This window comes from Zalophus californianus, chromosome 6 (assembly GCF_009762305.2).
Source record: "Zalophus californianus isolate mZalCal1 chromosome 6, mZalCal1.pri.v2, whole genome shotgun sequence".
Lineage (NCBI taxonomy): Eukaryota > Metazoa > Chordata > Mammalia > Carnivora > Otariidae > Zalophus > Zalophus californianus.
Genome location: NC_045600.1, coordinates 107528102 through 107549290, shown reverse-complemented (window position 1 = coordinate 107549290; position 21189 = coordinate 107528102). Strand labels below are relative to the sequence as shown.

Here is a 21189-nt window from a genome sequence, read left to right as displayed (position 1 = left end):
AGGGGGAGTGGGAAAGGGAGAAGCAGGTTTGCCGAGGAGCAGGAAGCCGGATGCAGGGCTCGATCCCAGGACCCTGGGATCATGACCTGAGCCGAAGGCAGACACTTAACGAATGAGCCACCCAGGCGCCCCAAGGTAATTTCTTTTAAAGAGAGGGGATGATGGCTTAATTTTCTCATTGTGACCTTTAGCCGGAAGCTCTGAAGTAAAGCTTCCATCTAAAGATGAGGACCCTGAGGCCCAGAGATTCAACGACTTATCCAAGGATCTACAGTTTATACTGATAGAGGTGGAATTTGAATCTAGGTCTCTACTCTGGCAAAAGAAAACCCTTCTCCACATGCAAGACATTTGTGATCTACTCAGCAAACATTTATGTGTGCTTATGTTAAAGACTCCATCAAACTTCAAACTCTGATCTTTATTTTCAGAAATGGCTTTAAAACTATTAGAAAAGTATGAAAAAACGGAGCCAAAAAGATTTCTTGAGTGCCCACTTAGGGACAGTGGAATTGTACTAGATAGAGATTGTAGGGGGTTTGGACAGTATCAGATTTGAACGCTGTCATAAGGAACTCTGACATGCCTAGAAATTATTATAGCACAAGGTGGAAAAGGCAGATGCCACAAGGAAGATGTAGACGAAGGTCAGAAGAAGAAGGTATTTTTTGCTGGAGAGATCAGAGCAGGTGTCATGAAGGATGGGTATTTTAACTGTACCTTGGGGAGATGAAGAAAAATGATAGTCCACGTAGAGTGAATGTATTTTTTTACTTATTTATTTTTTAACTTGATAAAGGATTTATTTTTAACTTGGTAAAGGTGATTCTAAAACTCACAAGAAAAACTCTCTTTGTCAAAACAATAGAACTCATAGAAATCTTCAGAAGATGGTGTTACTTTGATGACAATGACCTTGTGTGGCTCTCTGAATATGTTCTTCACCTATCTAGAGACGTTTTTCTAAGCCATGGACCTTGCTTTCATCATTTAACACATCATTCAAACCACTTCAATAAAACAGGGATCATACTGAAGAGGGATCTCAGAGGACTAGATGACACTCCAATTAACCAAGCATATCGAGCCAGATTGTTCTATGCCTCAGACTCAAGAGACTGGCAGAGAGAGGAGGCAAACAAAGGCAGAAAGAGCGAGGACCCAAGTGAAAAGAGCAAAATGCATGTGTTAAAGATGGGCTTTCAGTCTGACTCCTGCAGAAAAACCTGTCAGAAGATTATACACCACCAATCTTAATACGGTTTATAATAACCCACCAGATAGAATCACAAACCAGAACATGTACTAGTAGAGCATATACTCAGTGAGAATAAGAACATTATAGGACTGGCCTGGTGCCTTTTTAAATGTGTATGCATTGCTCTGGGTACTACAAATGCAAGGCTGGAAGAGGGTGTATGCTGTCTTCTTTTTTGACCCAAGGAGGGCCAATGGAAAAAGCCAGCTTTTGCAAACATGTTGTGACTTAAATGACACAAGAATATAAATGGAATAATCAATTAGTGAAAACAACAGTGGGGCTTCTCTCCTCAAGCCATTCTGTGGGAAGAGAGATACACACTGGGCTGCCTGTGAAATTAAGAAATTGTGCCCAAAAATGTTTTAGGTATACTCCTCTCCCCTAAGGATTAAATAACATCATCAAACTTGGTAAAACAAATCTCTTATTATGGACCAATTTTCATTTTAAAGTCTAGCCCTGAAGTCTTGAATGGCAACTGCCAGGGTGAATTGTCCGAAAAATCACCGAGTTGACTGAATCATCACGAGCTTTCTAGAAGAGTCAAATATTCTGGGAAGCAGGATTCGTTCTCCTAGTTTGTCTTAATTTAGTTCAGGAATTTTGTACCTTTGTTAGTGTGTCTTACTACTTCTTTTTTTTTTTTTCATTTCCACTGATTGCTGTCATGAAAGTTCAAGGAAGAAGGGCAATTCTACATGGATTCTTTTTCCCATTACAAAGTGAGGCCATACAAACCCTGCATATGGTGAGGGTCTTTATGTGGCTTCATAACTAATCCACATGAGGAGAACTACAACACATTTAAAGATCTGAGGTGAAAACCATAAACAAAAAACATAGAAAGGGGCCAAATTCTTCTCATCTAGTAAAACTGCCATGCTCTAGTGAAGCTGAATAATCTCATTTTTTCCCTTCTTAAGGGTAATCTCCATGTTTATGTTATTTCTGCCAACTCCAAATACTACATACAGCTGACAAAATCCTTGAAGAGACCCATCTTATCCCATAGGGACGCTGAACGGAGAGGAGATGGGGCAGTTCTGGCCCTGGATAAAAGTAGTCTGATATTAAAAATTCTTTGCTTAAGGCACAAGTGTACCTGTCTGTGACATTTTTAACGGCACATTTTAGTGGCATGTAGCATCATCTTTTATGAATGAGTGTGCGAGAGGCCTTGTTACGACCCCCATGGGGACTGTGACAGCACATTAACGAGGGAAGAGCAGTATGGAGAAGGCAAGCAAAGGTGAACCTCGCTATTTTAGGAGTTTAAAACAATGAAGGCAACCTCTGAGTCCTGCATCACCAAACCTCAGGGAAGGACTGAGAGTTTATGGATTTGCAGGGGAGCAGGGGTGCGAGCAGAGGTAGAAAGGACAGAAAACTCTAGTTCCCGTTTTGTCTCTAGTTGATTCTTGTGTAATTTCAGAAAAAGTCCTTTGCTCATTTTCCTGTATTTTTATCTCACCTGTTTCTTTACCACCAGTACCCTAGGGGAATAAAATGACTCAAAACACCTTGAGGAAGGTACCCACACAAATAGTAAGTGAAATGGCCTAGAGGAGACCTTGCAGGCTCTGACACTAGATCTCGCCTGAAGTGTTCACAGAGATCTACCTTAGAATGTGCTGGGTGACGAGGAGGAGTCCTTCCCTCTTTTTCTTCTTTCTCCCAGTGGCAAACTCTTCAAGACAAACCCAGCTCAACTATCAACCCCTTTGAGAAACCCTGCCTCTCCCCTAGCCCTGGGGCTCAGGGTCCTCTGGAAACAGCTCTACTGAAGATGCCGCTCTTCACCTCATGTTATGTCACGCTAAGGTATAGCATCATCCAAGTCACTCAGCTCTAGAGTTGATGCAGAAAGCTAAAGAAAGATAAGACTGCTTAGAGTCACAGAACATTAGTCTGGAAAGGGGCTTAGAGATCATTATCTTACAGAGGAAGAAATGAGGCCCAGTGAGGGACACTGGCTCGCACAGGACACCTAGAAAACCAGCAGCAAGGGTGAAACTGCTCTCCTCTTTCATTCCCAATCTGGGATTCTTATCTCTACACCACGTACTTCTCAAATGTTCTACATTCCATCTGGTCGTTTATTAAATGCATTCAATGACAATGATTTAAACATGCAAAGGGAATTTATGTAACGGCAAGGCCTGAGCTCCACAAATCAAAAGTACTAGTTTCCTCCGAAACAAGTTACCTGAACAAGCCCTTCATGATTCTGTTGGGAAATTCTGTTATGGCTTCTGTCTGCCGTTATTGCTAACCCTCAGCTGATGCATACATATTATATTTCCTCTTAGATTCTCTTTTGTGAAGAAGCAGAATATGGTTTAACAAACATTGACTACTTTATTTTTGCTTTCTATAGTGCAGGTGAATTGAGTCTAAAGATATTTCCTTACAAATTCAACTGCATTCATGCATTACAAAAATCACAGAGAAAGTATTTGACCCCCAAAAAGGGGATAAAATCATGATTGCAACTCTGTCCGTGATCTTATTTAAGGAATCTTTTCTAGTTTTTAAAAAGCCCTCCTTTCTCTGAATCAATGTATGTGAGAAACAAATCTTGAAGTACTGGTGAGTATCCAGATTCTATACTAGTGTAATTCAGCCAGATGTCCTTTTTTTTTTTTAAATGTTATTTTATTATGTTATGTTAATCACCTTCTAATGGAAATTGTATACATTTCCTTACAGATCAATAGTCATTGTACAGAAACCTTAGCATGGAGTTCTAGTGGGGTTATGTGTAGCACACTAAGATGAAGTCCATTCTAAATACAGCTATAAAGAGTAAAGACATTAAAACTGTGCTAAATACACACACTTCATCCTCCCCCCGATTGTATCATGCCCCATCCCCCAACACATGAAATGACTATATTGGAGCAAGGTGGTTTTTTCTTTCTAAACATACAGTACTTATACATCCAAATGAGGAGGGCTATATTCTTTAAAGTAATCACCTTTGGAAGTCATATATGCATTCCAACAAGGCCACCATTACACAGAACTTCTCTGGAATCCTTCTTTTATCATAATGCACGCTCTCCAGATTTAGTGTGCATAAGGATCACCAGGGAACATGTTAATAATGCAGATTCTTAGAGATCTGGATTTAATTAGTCTTAGAAGGAGTCTGGGAACCTATATTTTTAAGAAGCTCTCCAGGAAAGTTTTATACAGGTGATGTGTGAGAAACAGCACCTCAGAATAGTCTGCACAAGCCATTCAAGGATATCAAAAGGATTTTGGAGTTAAACTTGGTGTACACATACACATAACACATTGGAGGTTTATTATTATTTTTTTCAAAATATTCATTTTTCCTGATATTACGGCAGATATACACAGAAGCATCTATTTGCAAACAACATACCTCCATGAAAGAGATTCCTAAACTCCAGACATCAGAATGGATTCCATACTGCTCTCCTGAGATTCTTTCAGGCTGTAAGAAAACAGAAGCTGGTGAGTTGATGTGAGCTACTCTGGGAAACACTAACACGAGCTCAGCTAAGGCAGGGAGCCACCAACATTTTGTGGCACTTTATGAAGCACAAAACAATTGTGTGTGTGTGTGTGTACACACAGGTGTATTACACAGGTAACATACAGAAATGATACGGGTAATATGGATAGATACCATCTCACTGAATCCTCACAAAGTCCCTGTGAGGAAAACTTTATTACCTCTGTTTTACAGATAAAGAATATGGAGGCTCAGATTGGTGAAATCATTTAGGCAAAGTCCTCAGCTAGGAAATGAGCTGAGACTTGGACCCGGGTCCTCTCCCTCCAAATTCAGTGGTCTCAGCTGTGAAGTGACAAACTACACAACATTATATGTTATCATTTATTTGCACTTTTGAGACATGGGTCTGGATCACTAGGGATTCTATTTTTATTTTTTTAACTTTTCATTTGGCAATAGTTTCAAACTTACAGGAAAGTTGAAAAGCTAAGATTAATACAAAAAACATTCATATTTCCTTTGTCCAGATTCACCTACAGTTCAACATTTTATTCTATTTATCAGGGTTTCTTTTGATATGAACCATGGAACAGTTTGAAAGGTCCATTTGGGACAACTTGTTCTCCATTCAAGACGTGTGGCAAATACCTGGTCTAGAAAGCCACAACATGCACACTCTCTACTTCAACATGAATAGTTTCATAGTGAAGTGGGTGCTGTCTAGTGTCTCTATCCCACCAGGATCTAGCATTCAGTATCGTACTTCACAGAATCTTTTGAATGAACACAGGAGCACATGAATAAGAGAAACCGAAGTCTCATGGAGGTGGAATGGTCGCTCAAGGCTACAGAGCTGGACATGGCAGGGCTGGGATCATAACCCATGCCTCCTGGCCCTCAGGGCACCATTCTGTTCCTGGGTCCACCCCTGGAGTTCCTGGTGGCCACCACTGGCATCAGCCTTCGGGAGCTTTCATGGGAGCCCTGAAGAGTACCTGGGGCCAGGATCAGCCTGGTCCACTGCACATGGGAGAAGTAGGCATCCACCACTCACCAGCAGGGGATATGCCAGGGGAGTGGAAGATGTAAGCCCGGTGCTCTCAGGTGATTGGCACAGTTCTACATCCCGGGGAGTTGGCTTAGCTGGGACCCAGAACTTTGTGATCTACTTTCTGCCCACACCTACCAGGCTACCTCAATATACTTATTGCCTTCTCCTGGGACCACTTGCCCTAAAATTACATAAAGCCCTGTCCTGAGGTAGCAGGATGGATTGTCTTATTTCCCTTCCTTTATTTATTTCTTTAATTTATAAAACCACTTTCCCACCAAGAACAATTCTTCCCAAGGGCCAAATGTCATGTGACCATCTCTCCCAGTTGCTACAGACACGGTCATTCCAATTCCCTAGTACTTTTACGTTCAAATCCCCTACACCATCATTTTGAAGTTCTTGTTCATGCATGAATGAACCCATTATCCAATTCCACTTAGTTCAATAGGTACTAGGATGAAAGCAGCCAATTAGTTACAGGAGTATCATCATCATCAACACCATCATCATCATCAACAAGACTACTGTGTGCATTTACTGAAGAATTTCCATATGCTTGACATTAAGTGCTGTTCATGCCTGTCTCATTTCAGATTCATAAACACCCATATTAGACTGGTACTATTACCATCCCCTTTTAACAGATGAGGAAAAAGAGGCATACAGAGGTTTAGTTTGCACCCACTATATAAGGACAGTAATAGCTATCACGTAATGACCAACGAGTATACGCCAGACACTGGACTAGATACTTTGCATCCTCTATGCCTTGGGACAATCTTGCAAAGTTAGATATTATTGCCCTTATTTTACAGATGTAAAAACTAAGGCTTCATAAGATTAAGTGACTTGCTGAAGTCTAGAGCTGTGGGTCAGCATTAGGTGTATTTGTTTAGGAACATAGCCAGGATTCAAACCCAGGTATGTCTAAATGCAAAATCAGGGTTCTTCTAATGTGTCACACTGTCCCCAGAACTAGAAGTCAGAAGAGCCACACACCTAATCTTGATCTGGTCAGTATTTCTCAAAATACTGTCTTCAGTATTCATTGAAAAAAATAATTTCTCTGGGTGACTCTTTGGTATACTCAGCCTCAGTCACTAAACATTTCCACGTTCACTGCAGAGGCAATGACCTGTCTTATTCCTCTTTGCTTAGTGAATGTTTCTTTTATAAAGGCCCTGCTCATGGACCACCTGTTTGGTGAAACGTTCCTCTACTTCTCAGGAAGAATTACAAATTCTTGCCTCTGTCCTTCATGAAAATGTTGGTTGTATCTTCAATATTAATTCATTACACTGTGTTGTAACCAACCGATTACTAGCCTGTTTCTCCTAAGAGGCCAAGAGAGTGCCTTATTCATCTCATACCTAGTACCATGGCTGACACACAGCCGGTGAGCAGTCAAGGCATGTTGCCTTGAAGGGATGCAATACATGTTTACTGCACATTTGGTTTAAAGCATGTGCCAATTATTAAGTCCCCTGGAGTGTTCTACTAATATAACTTCCCCAGTAATATTGCTATCCATGCCCATCAAGAATATCCAGCAAACATGAAAATCCTAAAATCTGCCAGAATTCTTAAAGAAATAACCAAATGTTGCCTTCTTCCCTGTTTCTTCTCTCCTTACTCTCTCCTTTTCTTCATTCCCCTAGCTGACAGTTATCACTATCTAGCACTCATGCAGAGTACAGGAGTACACAACAAGCAAACAAATGCAAGTGGAGCCCAGATACAAAATATTTTGGCAGGACCAACAATAAGATTAAATACATTCATAATATTTGCCCACTGAACTATCAAAACAAATGTAAACTGGAAGCTGAAAATAAAGCATGAAAAAATCAGGGTACCTGGGTGGCTCAGTTGGTTGAGCATCCGACTCTTGGGGGTTTCGGCTCAGGTCATGATCTCAGGGTCGTGAGACTGGGCCCCACGTCGGGCTCCATGCTGGGTGTTGAGCCTGCTTAAGATCCTCTCTCTTCCTCTCTCCCTCTGCCCGCCCTCCCCCTGCCAGCTCGTGCATGCTTTCTCTCTCTCTCTCAAATAAATCAATCTTTTAAAAAATAAGGCATGAAAAAATTAAATTAAAAAAGAAAAAAATAAAGTGATAATGGTCACAGGTGGCAAATAAGAGGGCTCCTTAAGGACGAGATTCTGACAACCTCTCATTGGAGAAATAATTCTTGCAATAAGCTAACAAAATGAGATCATTGTTGTGATGCTGTTCTCAAGCCTGAATGCTCAGTGAAAGTAGGTAGCCAGCTCTACGGGTCTACCTGAAGAACTGGTACAGTAGATAAAGGCTGGGAAATGCGCCCAGGCCCCTGAAACAGACACAGGCACAAGATGAGCCCCAATCCACTCTGAATTTAGGGAGCCAGGACTTGATGGCCCGAGGCTGCACAATTCAAATCTGTTCTCACACTTGAAGCCAAGGTGGCCTGCCCTGTCCTCTCCCGTCTAAAACAAAACAAAACAAAACAAAACAAAAAACAAAACACCAACCACCAGGTACCACGTTAATGAGAGAAGATCTGTGACGGACATTTTGCAGTTAAAAATCAAAAGCTGGGTTACTTTCTGACATGGCAGCGGTCACCAGTGTGGAAAGCTAAATAACAGGAAAAACATGACTCCCGTCTCAAGCACCTCTGTACTGAGGTTTAAGTGTAGGGAGGGAAGATTCTGGTCTGTTCTCAATGAGAACAGTAGGGAGTGGTGATGGTATAAAAAGCAGAGTTTATAAAGGATCTGAAAGGACAGTAGCTCCAAGCCGCACACTGTACTCCTTCCAGCTACCCTCTGTGACTTGTTATTTATCCAGGACCCCTGTTTAGCTGACTCACTCCAGAACTGTCTCTAGGTACAACAGGATTCACTTGTCAAAAGCAGGAAGATACCAAGGGACATCCCTTATCTCTTCTGATAAAGAATTTCTGCTCAGGGTTACACCAATCAGAAAATTAACAAAGTATGTACAAACACTTTAGGTTAGTAAGTAATCAAAATATGTATTACAAACAATGGGGAATTCTTTTTTTTTTTAAGTTGGCAACATCCCTGTGGGTAGTCTAGCATACTGGTCAGACCAGGGTTCTGGAGTCAGACTGCTCTAGCTTAATCTATCTTCTACGTCATGAATTCTCTCTTCTGCTATATCCAATATGCTACCAAGTAGTGAGTTTTTACATTTTAATCTAGTAGTTTTGCTTCAGATTTTCTCCATCTACTATGTCACTTTTAAAATCTGTGATTTGAAGTCTGTGTGTATCTGTTGTTCCTTCTGGTTCTTCTTCATGTTGTCTTGTTTCCTTGTGTGCCTGGTTTCTGTTGACTACTTGCCAGGTTTTGCTCTTGAAAGCATTTTGGAGAGATTCTCTGGGGCTTCAGGTAGATATGCCTACCTCAAACCAGGTTCTTAGCATGAAGCTCCATTTCCAACTCAGGCCATGAATATAAATACTTGGTGCAAATCTGTGTCAGAGTTAGTCTATAGCCACAACTTTTCCCCTTTTCCTTTTCCCTTGCTTCTCTGCTTGGCTCTGAGAGGCCTTCTTTTTTGTTCCTTGGGACTGGGGGAGGAGAAGGAGCAGCATCTTTGGCTCTGGTTCACTCTTCACACTGGGGGCAAGCCCTTCAGATTTCCAACATGATATGGAGAAAATCTCCTCTGAGACCTATAGAGAAGATCTCCACCTCCTCTGAGACCCTCTGCCTTAGGAGGACCCCCAGAGCATTCACAGCTGTGGTACAGGCACATGGTGCTCCAACATTCTGCTTTCCCCTCTGTTGGCAGGATTCCATCTGAAAATTGTCCTGGGGGATCCCCTTTGTCTTTTTAGCTCTTCAGTGAATTTGAGATGATGTTTAAAGTATTTTACCCAGCATTTTTCAATGGAAGAGCTGGTCCAAATAGCCCAACCTGCTGTTATCAGAAACTAGAAGGTGGTGTCCTAATTAAATCTTGACTCTCACTACTTGGTCCACTCTGAGACCCTGGGATGAATTTACTTCACCTTCGGTTTCATTATGTATAAAATGAAGACAATAATAATATGTATACTTCATGGGGCTGTGTGAAGATTAAATGAATCCATTTGATGTGCTTGATTCAGTACCTGTCACATGGGAATGCTCAGTAAGTGCCAGCTTCCTTCTGACCACCAACACTGCTACGGCCACCACTGCATGAACATGGCTAATGTCACTGTATTATGTCATCTGTATAGGTTTCATTCTGGGTAAAGGTAATTTCCCAGGACAAGAACAACCCAGGTGGGAAAAATGTTCAGGAGATAAGAACAGTCATTTTGATACACTTTCTTTTTAAAAGATTTTATTTATTTATTTGAGAGAGAGAGAGAGAGAGAGAGAGAGAGAGAGAGAGAGAGAGAGAGAGAGAACACATGTGTGCATGAGCAGGGGAGGGGCAGAGGCAGAGAATCTCAAGCAGACTCCATGCTGAGCATGGAGCCCAATGCAGGGCTCGATCCCACGACCCTGAGATCATGACCTGAGCTGAAATCAAGGGTCAGACACTTCACTGACTGGGCTACCCAGGTGCCTCTTGATGGACTTTCTGATCACAAAGCACAAATATTTGGGTAAGATTTTAATTTCTAAAACTATTCGTAATAATGTCAAACTTTTATATTTGATCAAATTTTATAATAATAAACAAACCACAATGACTGGGGAACGATGGGTTGAAGTTTTAGGGCCTTCTATGTTTAAAACAGAGTAAAATTTTTAGTAATTAAGATATCTGAGAAATGGTTTAATGGGAGCCCCCAAAGCCTTCTCAACTTCTCTTGTAATCCTGTGGGATGAGGTCTTTTTAAAATGTAGCTGAAAATCTTTCTTGCTTTGGCTTACAGTGTCTACCAAAACTAAATATCTGCCCCTAAAATGTAGTATGTTCTTGGACTTGCCACTCCACTTTCCGATTTCGTTGGTCAATGAGGAGGTTGGACCAGATGACTTTCCAAGTCTCCTACAAGTTCCACCCCTTAACATGCCCCAAAATTGTTAATTAGTATTATTTTTTCATGACTTAGGATCTTAAGAAAGCTGCCCTTTTTCCTAATTATCACTTTCTTATACCTTACACTTTAGATTATAGAAGAATGAAGTGAGATTGCACATGCAGGGCTATTTCTTTGATTTACTTTCTTTTCAATATTTGGCAGCCTAGTTGACTGTGTTTGAGTAATTTGGGGGTCTTCTATACCTTATAATGCAACTGAGATACTTAATATGAAAAGTTAAATGCTCTGCTTATAATTAGTGAATAAGTCATTCTGGGAAGGCAGCTTTCACGAACTAAATCATTCATTTAGCCCTGTGTGAAGGACCAGATATAGAGACTGAGAGAATAAACCCTGCCCCGCCCCCGAAGATCACAATCCAGATTGGGAGAGACACAGACATAATTTGGACATAGTGAGAGGCAGAGCAGTTAGAACTTTAGTCTCTGCAGACTGATGACTTCGGTCTGAATCCTGACTCTGCCACTTATTAGATGTATGAACTTGAGTAAGTTACTTAACTTTTCTATCCCTGTTTTTTCAGCTGTAAGATGAGAATGATATTACTTACCTGATAGGGTTGTTGTAAGGATTTAAAGCATTTATATATGTAAAAGTTTAAAAGGGTGACTGGTGCATGGGGTTAAATATTAGCTATTATGAGGGTATCATACCAGTTGACCTCTAACTGTATATTCCCACAACTTATTATTTGTCCTCTACCCCACATCCCGACCCCAACAATGTCACATTATCTTGTATTTCTAAGTCTTTGCTCATCCCTCCATAGTGATCTCTTTTAGGAAGTATCCTTTTCACATACTGTTAAATCATCAAATTCGTACACTGTATCCCTTCTTACTCTCTAAATGTATGTTTGATACAACTTAAGTCTTTATTATGTCACACATAATGTAACCACAAATAATGCCAAGCTTCTCATTTTGCCCACATCTTATGCGGATTTGAGTGGTTCCGCCGTAACCTGGCTAATAGCATGGAAGGTGCCCAGTAAATACTGGTTGATTAACTGAAGGTACTCAGTGTCAGATACAGCTTTCACTGGCACAGACCAGAGGCTGGCAAACTTTCTCTGTACACGGCCAGAGCATAAATATTTCTCCCTCTGTGGGCCATATGGTCTCTGCTGCAACTGTCACAGCGACTCCACTCCAGCCATGTAGCGCCAAAGCAGCCAGAGACAATACGCAAACAAAAGGGCGTGGCCACGTTCCAATAAAACTTCCATTTCTTAACTAATTTTTTAATTTTGAAATACTTATTGATTCACAAGTTGAAAAAAATATATACAGGGAAGTTCTGTGTACCCTTCACCCCTCAATGGTAGTTCTATAATACAATACCGTGGTATCTCAGGCAGAGATTAAGACCCGTAACAGAATAATGTTATTTCCATCTTCTCCTACTCCCAACCTCTGATCTCACACCAATTAGGTAAGTATGTGGCCAACGAGAGTTGGCTGAATTGAGCGAAGCTCACTATTGGGCTGTCACTCGGCTTTCTAGGTCTCTTATGCTTTTTACAGCTTGAACTATAAAGCTGATGACTAGAATTCACTCACCCAAGAGGCAAAGCAATTTTAGCTGTGCCAGTCTGAGCTCACATTTCATAATTTTAATCCTCACATAGTCAATTAACAGATGGACGCATCACATTCATCCATAAACCAAAAGGAAAAAAGGTAATTTCTTTCGTGTACACCTGGGAAAGACAACCGTAATCTAGATTTGTACATTCAGACATGATGCAATTTAATTATTAGAGCAATTTAAAGCTACTAAAAACATGGGTAGATGAAAAGTTGTTTCATTTATAGTAGTTTTATTTATTTATTTTTAAATCACAGTGTTCCATAATTCTTTCAAAGACTGAAAATATGGCATTTGGTAGGGATTTATTAATTATAAAAGTGGCTCACCAATCTCAGCTAACCTGGTAGAGCCAAGAGGGTGATTATGTTTTATATAAACAGATATGATGGCTTTAGAGGTTAATTTTTTTTCACATTACCTAGAAAAATGAGAAAGAATGAATTTTCTTTAAAAATCAGGCAAGACAAAAATTAACTATTCTGGTATCTCAATAAGAAAAAAAAAAGGGCTTGTACTGTTCTGAGAATAAGATCCAGAGTTCCATCCATATTAACATCTTTTTATCAAGATAATATATGAACTGAGATTAAGAGCCAGGGTTCCATCCATACTAATATTGTTTAACTTCCTATAAAGACTATTGGAAGTAAAACAGACTAACTGAATAAATCCAGAATCCTCATTAAAAAAAAAAAAAAAAAAAAAGGCCTTCAGATGTTAAAACAAAACTTGGTTCCAAAAATGACACTCAATAACCTTCCTACTTGTCTCTCCTGACCACCCACTACTGAAGTGACTGACTGTGTAAACTAATAAACAAAAGATTTGTGCCCCAAATAACTTCCCTTACTTAAAAGGTAGGAAAAAGGAAAAGGTCGAAGCCAAGTTGACACTGGGTCTTTGAAACAGTTCTATGTTTCTAATTTTTATATGTGGTAAATTTATTTCAGAGGAATTAGTAAGTTATCTTACGACAGGCATGAACCCAACAAGTACACAAAATATAGATGTACAAGTTCGAAAGAAAATTTCCTGCCTAACCTTTACGTTCAGAGATCCGTAAGTAAGAGTTGGTCGTGTCAAAAATTTAATTTTGATCAGGTGACAAAGCGTGTTTGTATTCCTAGGAAAAACAACCAATCTTATTGACTGATAGTTTGGGATACTTGAGGGTTAATTAAATAAGCAATGTGGCAAACTGGTCAATGTGCTATAAGGTACAATTTTTCTGTAGGATTAAACTTCAAAACTCAGCAATTTCACACTCGAACCAACTAGTTAAGTTAACTAAGCAGATAAGTTGGCAGCTCCTGTAAAAACCCCAACGCCTTTTAGAAGGATTTAAAAATCGGATCATGACTGGATTGACTTTGTAATTTATGATCTGTTAGGATAAAGCTGTTGAATTAATTCAAGAATTCTACATTACCAAGTACATAAAGATAAAGACGTTGGTTTTAAATGTTATTTTTGCATAAGTTTACTTACCGCCATATAAGCATTTGTTCCAACATACGTCTTGGCTATAGAATTCACCAGCTATGAGACAAAACAGTCTGTTAGAACAATATAAAGATAATGTGGAAATAAAATGGGCAATTATTCCTCATTTAACCTACAATCATCATTTCTATAAATCAACTAAAAATTATGTAAAAGGGAACAAATTTATCTACAAAGGCATTAAAAATGATTAAATCTCTCTTTTCTTTTGAATGTGATTTCCAATTTAAACAAGCACAGCATTACAGTTTATGGCAGATAACCTTAAACAATTCACTTAAGCAGGATGCTTATCGCTTTAGTACCCCAAACCCGCCTGATATAAAAAGTCAATTTGAAGTAGAATTTGAACACACTCATTTTTTAGTCAGATGGCTCAGGATGTGAATGAAACCCATGCATTACTAGAATGGAATGAACACTAAATACGCTGGAGGGATAACAGACTTTGACAGCCCATAATACAACGATGACCTTCGCTTTGGTCTTCGTGTTTGGCTGGGAGTAAAGGTGGCTGCAATTCAAATCAACATCACAGCACGCTCATGGGTCACTATCACCAGGGTTCTCAGGGGAGGCCCAAAATGGAAATTAATTAAAATTTGTGCTGCACATTGTAATGGCCCTCCACCATTGTTGTTCCCAATATTAATTTTTATTGTGGGCCAGTTGGGCTCCCCAGGCACAGCTCCCACTCTGCCCTCCCTTTTGTCTGGTCAAAACGCTTTCATATCAAAGCTGCATATCAATGAAGTTTGCTATTCGTAAGTAGTAATTACAATATCAGCAGTTTTTACTGTCATTAAACAATGAACAATCATATTCTGATGAAGGAAACTCGCTCGGAGATTAAAAATGAATAACAGACTCCCAGCCGAGGAGAAGATGCAGAGGTCTGTCTGTCTGGCAGCTAGGTGATTTTTCAATCCAAAAAGTAGACTGAAAATAAAAAGTGGATGTTGCAGAAACGAGAGCAAACTGGGGGGGGGGGGGGGGGGGGGGCGGAAAGAGACCTACCTGAGTGCTAACTCCAAAATCGCACAGCTTGACCTGTCCTCTTGTGTTTACTAGCATGTTGGAGGGCTTCACATCTAAAAAGGGACCAGAAAAGTCCACGTAACTAATTCCGGATCTATAGCGCCATGTTTTAAAAAAGCACACATGCACACCATACCATATTGCAGAAATGACATCATCTGTTCAACCCGGAATTCTAATCACAAATTTAATGCAAAGCATTTTATCTGGAGGCAAAATGCAAGGTCCTAACTCCTTCACTTCCAACCATTTCTGGTTTCTATGGAAGCAAGGGTTTATTTCAAGTGAAAGTCAAATAAAATCTTGGCTTCCCACAACAGTAAATACATCCATCATCCTATCCCCAGGCTTTCAGGAAAAGAGGTGGATAAAAAAATGTAATCTTCTTGCAAAGAATTTGCACAAAAAGGTTTAACTTTGCTGTCGATGTGAAACTATTCCTCCCATTTAAGAAGCAGTAAGGCCAAAAGGAAGCCAACAAGAAAAAAAATCATTCCTATGCTGCTGTTAACAGGTCATATCTGAATGAAAAAGGACAAAAAGAATGCAGTCTTGTTGTCTTCTGGTTTTACGTGACAAACCCTATTTCAGATAATCCTCAGAAACTGGTCTAAAAGGCATGTGGATGCGTGTGCATATATGCACATATCGATCTTTGTTTCATTTCTCCTTCTCTTCTCTTACATCACTTTGACTGCTGTTATAGTTAACAAAAGAAGTGACAGAGCTTTTGCCAAGGCAGTCGGTTGCTAAATAATGACACAAAGGGTTTCTGTGAAGCATTGTCAGTGACAACAATGAGCCCTTTCAGGAATTCAGGGAGCCCACAAAAACCATCAGAGCAGGACAAGAGCACACCACTGTTGATGGTACAGAATAGCACCTGCTTCAATGTCTCATCTTCAATGGCAAAAGTGGTCTGGAACAACTTGTTATATTTAATATAGCACATAACCTGAATTAACCCCAAACTGAACAAGAGACTCAATTTTTTATGTGACATTAAAAAATATGTGAGTCAATCCACCCTGACCTTCCATTTTGCAAAAGGGTACGCCAACAAAGTATCTTGCCAATAGCAGGTACTTAATTTAAACTTCAAGTTCAAACTCAGTAACCAACAACTATTGAAGCCTACTTCTAGGTGATAGGCGACATGCCAGGCACTTTCTCATACATGTGCTCATTTCACGTTGCCTGAGTGACACGAGAATGTAAATGCCAAGAAGGCAGGGACTTTGTTTCTTTTATTGACTACTATATTCCCAGCCCCTAGAAGAGTTTCAGGGCTATAGTAAGTGCTTAATAAATATTTGTTGAACAGATGAGAGAATAAATGAATGGAAACCATACACACAAAGTATGATTTGATGTTGATCATTGTTTCAGTGATCAGGGGTAGGCTATAGAACAGGTCTCAGCAGCAGCATGCCCTTCACACAAGACATACTATACTATATACTTCCTTTAGGGGCACTCTCTGAATACAGGTTAGGATGCCTAGGCTGCTATACGTTCTTTTATAGACAGCTAGTCTCTCTGTCTCCAACTTTCCTCAGTTTGAATTACAAATCTTATACCACCATCATATTAAAATTACCATGTTTACTATGTCATTTCTCTTCTGGATGAGGAAGTAAAAATAGTCCCTGACCTCTGCTAACCTAAACGTGAACTCTGAGTTAGCTCAATACATACGTATCGTAGATAGCCACAGTAGATACTCAATAAATGTTTGGTGAACTGAAAGAAATGTTAGACTCCACACAGGCTGGTCTTATTTTCCAAACCCAATTCTCATTATAGGCCCTCAACTTTGACTATTTTTCTTTCGGACAACCTGCTCTTTTATATATTGACAGCTTTAAACCACTCTTAGGCTACCACATCAGGTGGAGACAGTTCATAAGCAAACATTTTGAGCTCCCGGAAGAAGGAGCTGCCTGGAAATCACAAGGTATACCAAAATTAACAAATCTTTATCTTTAATCAGATACACTTTTGACATAGGTAGATCAATAGAGAGAGGAGCAATAAAACAACAGAACTGCTAGATTATACTCTACAAGGCAAGGTGTAAATAAGAACTTCACTGCATTTTTCAGCTCTCCAACATCTTTTTTAATTTACACGCAAGTCTGCTCCGGGACTTTTGCACCTTCACCTCCCAGCCCAGTTCTTCTCAGGGAAAGCTTCATCTCTGAAAGTAGTAAACATCCAGTCATCCTCACATCCTTTGTATTCCTGGGCTGTTCTCATCATTGTCTCAGAAGAAAGACAACACCCCATCACCAAGCCTTTGCTCATGCTGCGTGTTCCTCTCTCCCTCCTGCCCGTCCCTACGTTGAGAAACCCTTCCTCAACATTTCCTGAATGAATCCTGCCTATACCTCAACTCAAATACCCCGCCTCCCTGTTGCCTTAACTACTCAGGCCAACAAGGTCTCGGCTTCCTTTGACCTTCACTGTCTGTGCCATTTGTTTGGAACTAAGTATGGCGCACGGTTTGACGAGCAGTTATTTACCATATTTACTGGTGTAGGTATTACCACCCCAAGTAGTAAGGTCACAGGGTAGGAATATGCTTCACACATCGTTGTGTGTATTCTGACAACTGTACCTTGTTCACTGGTTAATGGCTTTTTTTAAACAATATGCTAAATTTGCTAATAGAAGTACCTCCTGCCCCTTCCCAGTAGTATCTTAAGACATCATTTGAATATAAGAGACCCCTTTAAACAAAAACAATGGATTCAGGCTAGGAGACAGAGGACCTGCATTTTGGTCTTTTTGGCCCAGCCACAAACTTGGCATGTGAATTTCACAAGGCGGGTGATGTTTCAGTTTCTACCACTGCAGGGAGACAGTAATGGCCACTGTGTCAATTTTCAAGAACTGTGAGGATTAGATGAGATAATGAATGTAAAACTGCTTTTAAACTGCCAAACACTCCATAACTATAAGGTATTATTATCTACTGGTAATCAGTGAAACTGTTATACAACAAAAAGTGGTATATTTTGGGATATTTAGGAAGTAATTAGTTGTTGCGGCAAACTTCAGCTGTAGTTCAGTAAAATACTAGCTAAAATAAGGTAATTCCCAAAGTGCAGTAAGTAGAACTATGAAAACAATTTAATGTTCCTGAGGAGGCATTTTTGTCAGACCATGTGCACATATTCCTCAAAAAGGCTACTGGTCTCCCTGTATTTATGCTTCCTCTACCACAGTCTGTGTTGAACACAGCAGCTGAAGTGATCATTTATTTATTTTTTAAAAAAAATTTTAAGTGATCCTTGTAAAGCTAAATCAGACCATGTCATTTTTCTGCCTAAAACCTCCAAGGGCTTCCCAGCTCAACACAAAACGCAGACCTCACAATAGTCTGTGAGGCCATCTCTGAGCTGGTCCCCACTAGCCCTGTGCTCACACCCTTCCTATTCCTTTCTCTGCCCAGTCAGCTTCAATTCACTGGCCTCCTTGCTAGACATGCTCCTGCTTTGGGGTTCCATATCCCTGGAATACTCTGCTCCCATATATATGCAGAGCTTGCTCCTTCATTTCTTTTAGGTTTCTACTGAAATGTAATCTTGATAAGAGAAGCCTTCCCCAGTCACCCAGTAGGAACAGCAATACCTTCCCACCACAGATGTCTATATAAATCTGTTGTCTCAGTTGTCCACTCTTGAAGGGAACCTCCACAAATGCAGGGACTTATCTGTTTTGTTCACTACTATATCTAGAATGGTGTGTGGTAGTGACAAGAAACCCTATTTGTTGAACAAATGGTTAATGAATGATATCTCTTCTAAACAGATGGGGAAATGTGCTCATCCAGAGAATTTGACCCGAGAAGGAGCTGAATCTTTCCCCACTTAATGGCATATACTTCAGAATGAATACAGTTCACTATTAATGAACACACTTTTAAATGACATTTTTCATTCTGGAAAGAATCCACAGTCATTCAAAAACATGTATTCAACAAGTATTTACTGACACCTTAGCATGTGCCAGATATAATGGTGGGTGATGTGGAGAGAAACATGAGTAAGACCCTGTCAGTGCCCTTCAGGCAAATGCAGGCCAGGGACCTGCTGGCATATATATATTTTTTAAACAAAATATAGTACATGAGATTTCAGGATAACAACACTGGTTATGTATAATTGAAATGGAATTCTCTTCCTGAAGAAATGGCATGCTTCCTATAATAAAAACAATGAGAATTACGCAACTAAAGAGCTTCCCAAACTTGGCTGTGCATTTAAAAACAACAAAAACCAAACCAAAACAAAAACCAAAAGCCAACTTTCGAGTTCCACCTCAGATCTACTGAATTAGAAGCCAAACTAACAAAGGCTGGTCTTCAGACCAGCATTTAGAAAAGACTAACACAACCTCCTGTATTGCTTCTGATTTAACTACTGTCCAGTTAAAGGTATCTGAAGAGAAATTTCTTCTCTTATTTTACTTTTTAAAATCAATTTTATTCATTTAAAACACCAATTTTATTGCAATCATTTTGAATGTACAGTTTGATGAGTCTGACAAATGTATACATCCATGTATCCACACCACAATCAAGATATGAAACATGTGTGGGACCCCAGAAAGTTCTCTGTGCCCTTTTATAGTCAACTCCTCCCTGACCTCTGGCAACCACTGACAAGTTTCTGTTTTTGCCTTTTCTACATACATTATGAATCCTCTAATAATTGGTTAGTGTTTAGATGGTATATCTACCATTAATATTCAAAGTTGATATGCTGAATACAGTATGCAGTTGGGTCTTATTTTTTTTTAACTAGTCTGACAATTTGTGCTTTTAATTGGAGTATTTAGACCATTTACATTTAACGTAATTATTGATATGGCTGAGTTCAACCTTACCATCTCATTATTTGTCCCATCTGTTCTTTGTTTCTTTTTCTTCTCTCCTTGCTTTCTTTTGGATTAGTTGGGCTCTTTTTATCATTCCACTGATCTCTACTATGGACTTCTAAGCCAGAGGTTGACAAACCTTTTCTGTAAAAAAACATATTTCAGGCTTTGAGGGCCATATGGTTTTTGTTATAACTACTCAATTTTACTGCTGTAGTGCAAAAGCAATCATAGGCTATATATAAATTAATGGGTATGGCTGTGTTCCAATAAAATTTTGTTTATAAAAATAGGCAGTGAGCCAAATGGCCTGTGGACTAAGGTTTGCCAGCCCCTGTTTGAAGCTTTTTTTTTTTTTAATGGTTGTTTTAGGATTTACAGTATGTTTAACTTCTCAGTTTACTTTCAAGTAATATTTGGTATTTCATTTATAATGTAAGAACTTACAACAATACACTTCCATTTTCTTCCTCCCATCCTTTGTGTTACTATTACATATCTTTTCTCTATATATGTTATAAGCTCCACACTACACTGTCTTTATTTTTGCTTTAATCTTTTAAATTTAAAAGTGAGAAAAATTTATATATGTCTACATGTTTACCATTTCTAGCGCTATTTATCCCTTTGTGTAGGCCTAATCATCCATTTGGTATCATTTTCCTTCTGCCTCAATAACTTCAACATTTTTTTCATAATGTTGGTCTATTGGCAATAAGTAAAATTTTCTTCTCTGCTTTGTTTGCCTGAGGAAGTCTTATTTTGCTGTTATTTTTGAAAAGTATATTTACTAAACAGAATTTTGGATTGATAGGGTCCCCCCCCCACACACAACATTTTAAGGATGTCTTTCCATTATCTTGTAGTTTGCATAGCTTCAGACAACAAGTCTGCCGTCATTCTTCTTCTGCCTCTTCTTTGTTCTACTTATTTTGTTTTCTCTGAATATTTTAAAGATTTTTTAAATCACTGGTTTTTAAATTTTTTATTCTCTTGCACTTTGGTATGGTTTTGTGTTTATCCTGGTTAGGGTTTGTTGAACTTCTTAGATCCACAGGCTTATGGGTTTCATCAAATTAGGAAAGTCTGGAGTCTTTATTTCTTCAAATTATTTGTTGTTCCTTTTTCTCTCTCTTTTCCTTCTGAGACTCCAGTTACACATACATCCTAGGCTTCCTGATACTGTCTCAAAGGTCACTGAGCCTGTGCGAATTTTTTTTTTTGTCTCTTTTTTCTTTCTAGTATTTTTGGATATTGTCTGTATTTCTAACATCAATATCACTGATTGTTTTTTTCTGTAGTGTCTACTCCACTG

The 21189-nt window shown here is 39.4% G+C and overlaps 1 protein-coding gene across 12 annotated transcripts in view; it reads right to left on the bottom strand.

Moving 5' to 3' along the window:
- The window catches only part of MAP2K5 (mitogen-activated protein kinase kinase 5), a 246134-nt gene that overhangs the window by 98476 nt on the left and 126469 nt on the right, over window positions 1-21189 (bottom strand). For all 12 annotated transcript variants that reach the window (XM_027571020.2, XM_027571025.2, XM_027571023.2 and 9 more), the window contains 3 exons: window positions 14970-15043; window positions 13938-13988; window positions 4653-4724 (listed from right to left, as the gene is read on the bottom strand). In XM_027571020.2, the coding sequence (XP_027426821.1) occupies window positions 4653-4724; window positions 13938-13988; window positions 14970-15043 (197 nt within the window). The remainder of the gene's footprint in view (window positions 1-4652; window positions 4725-13937; window positions 13989-14969; window positions 15044-21189) is intronic.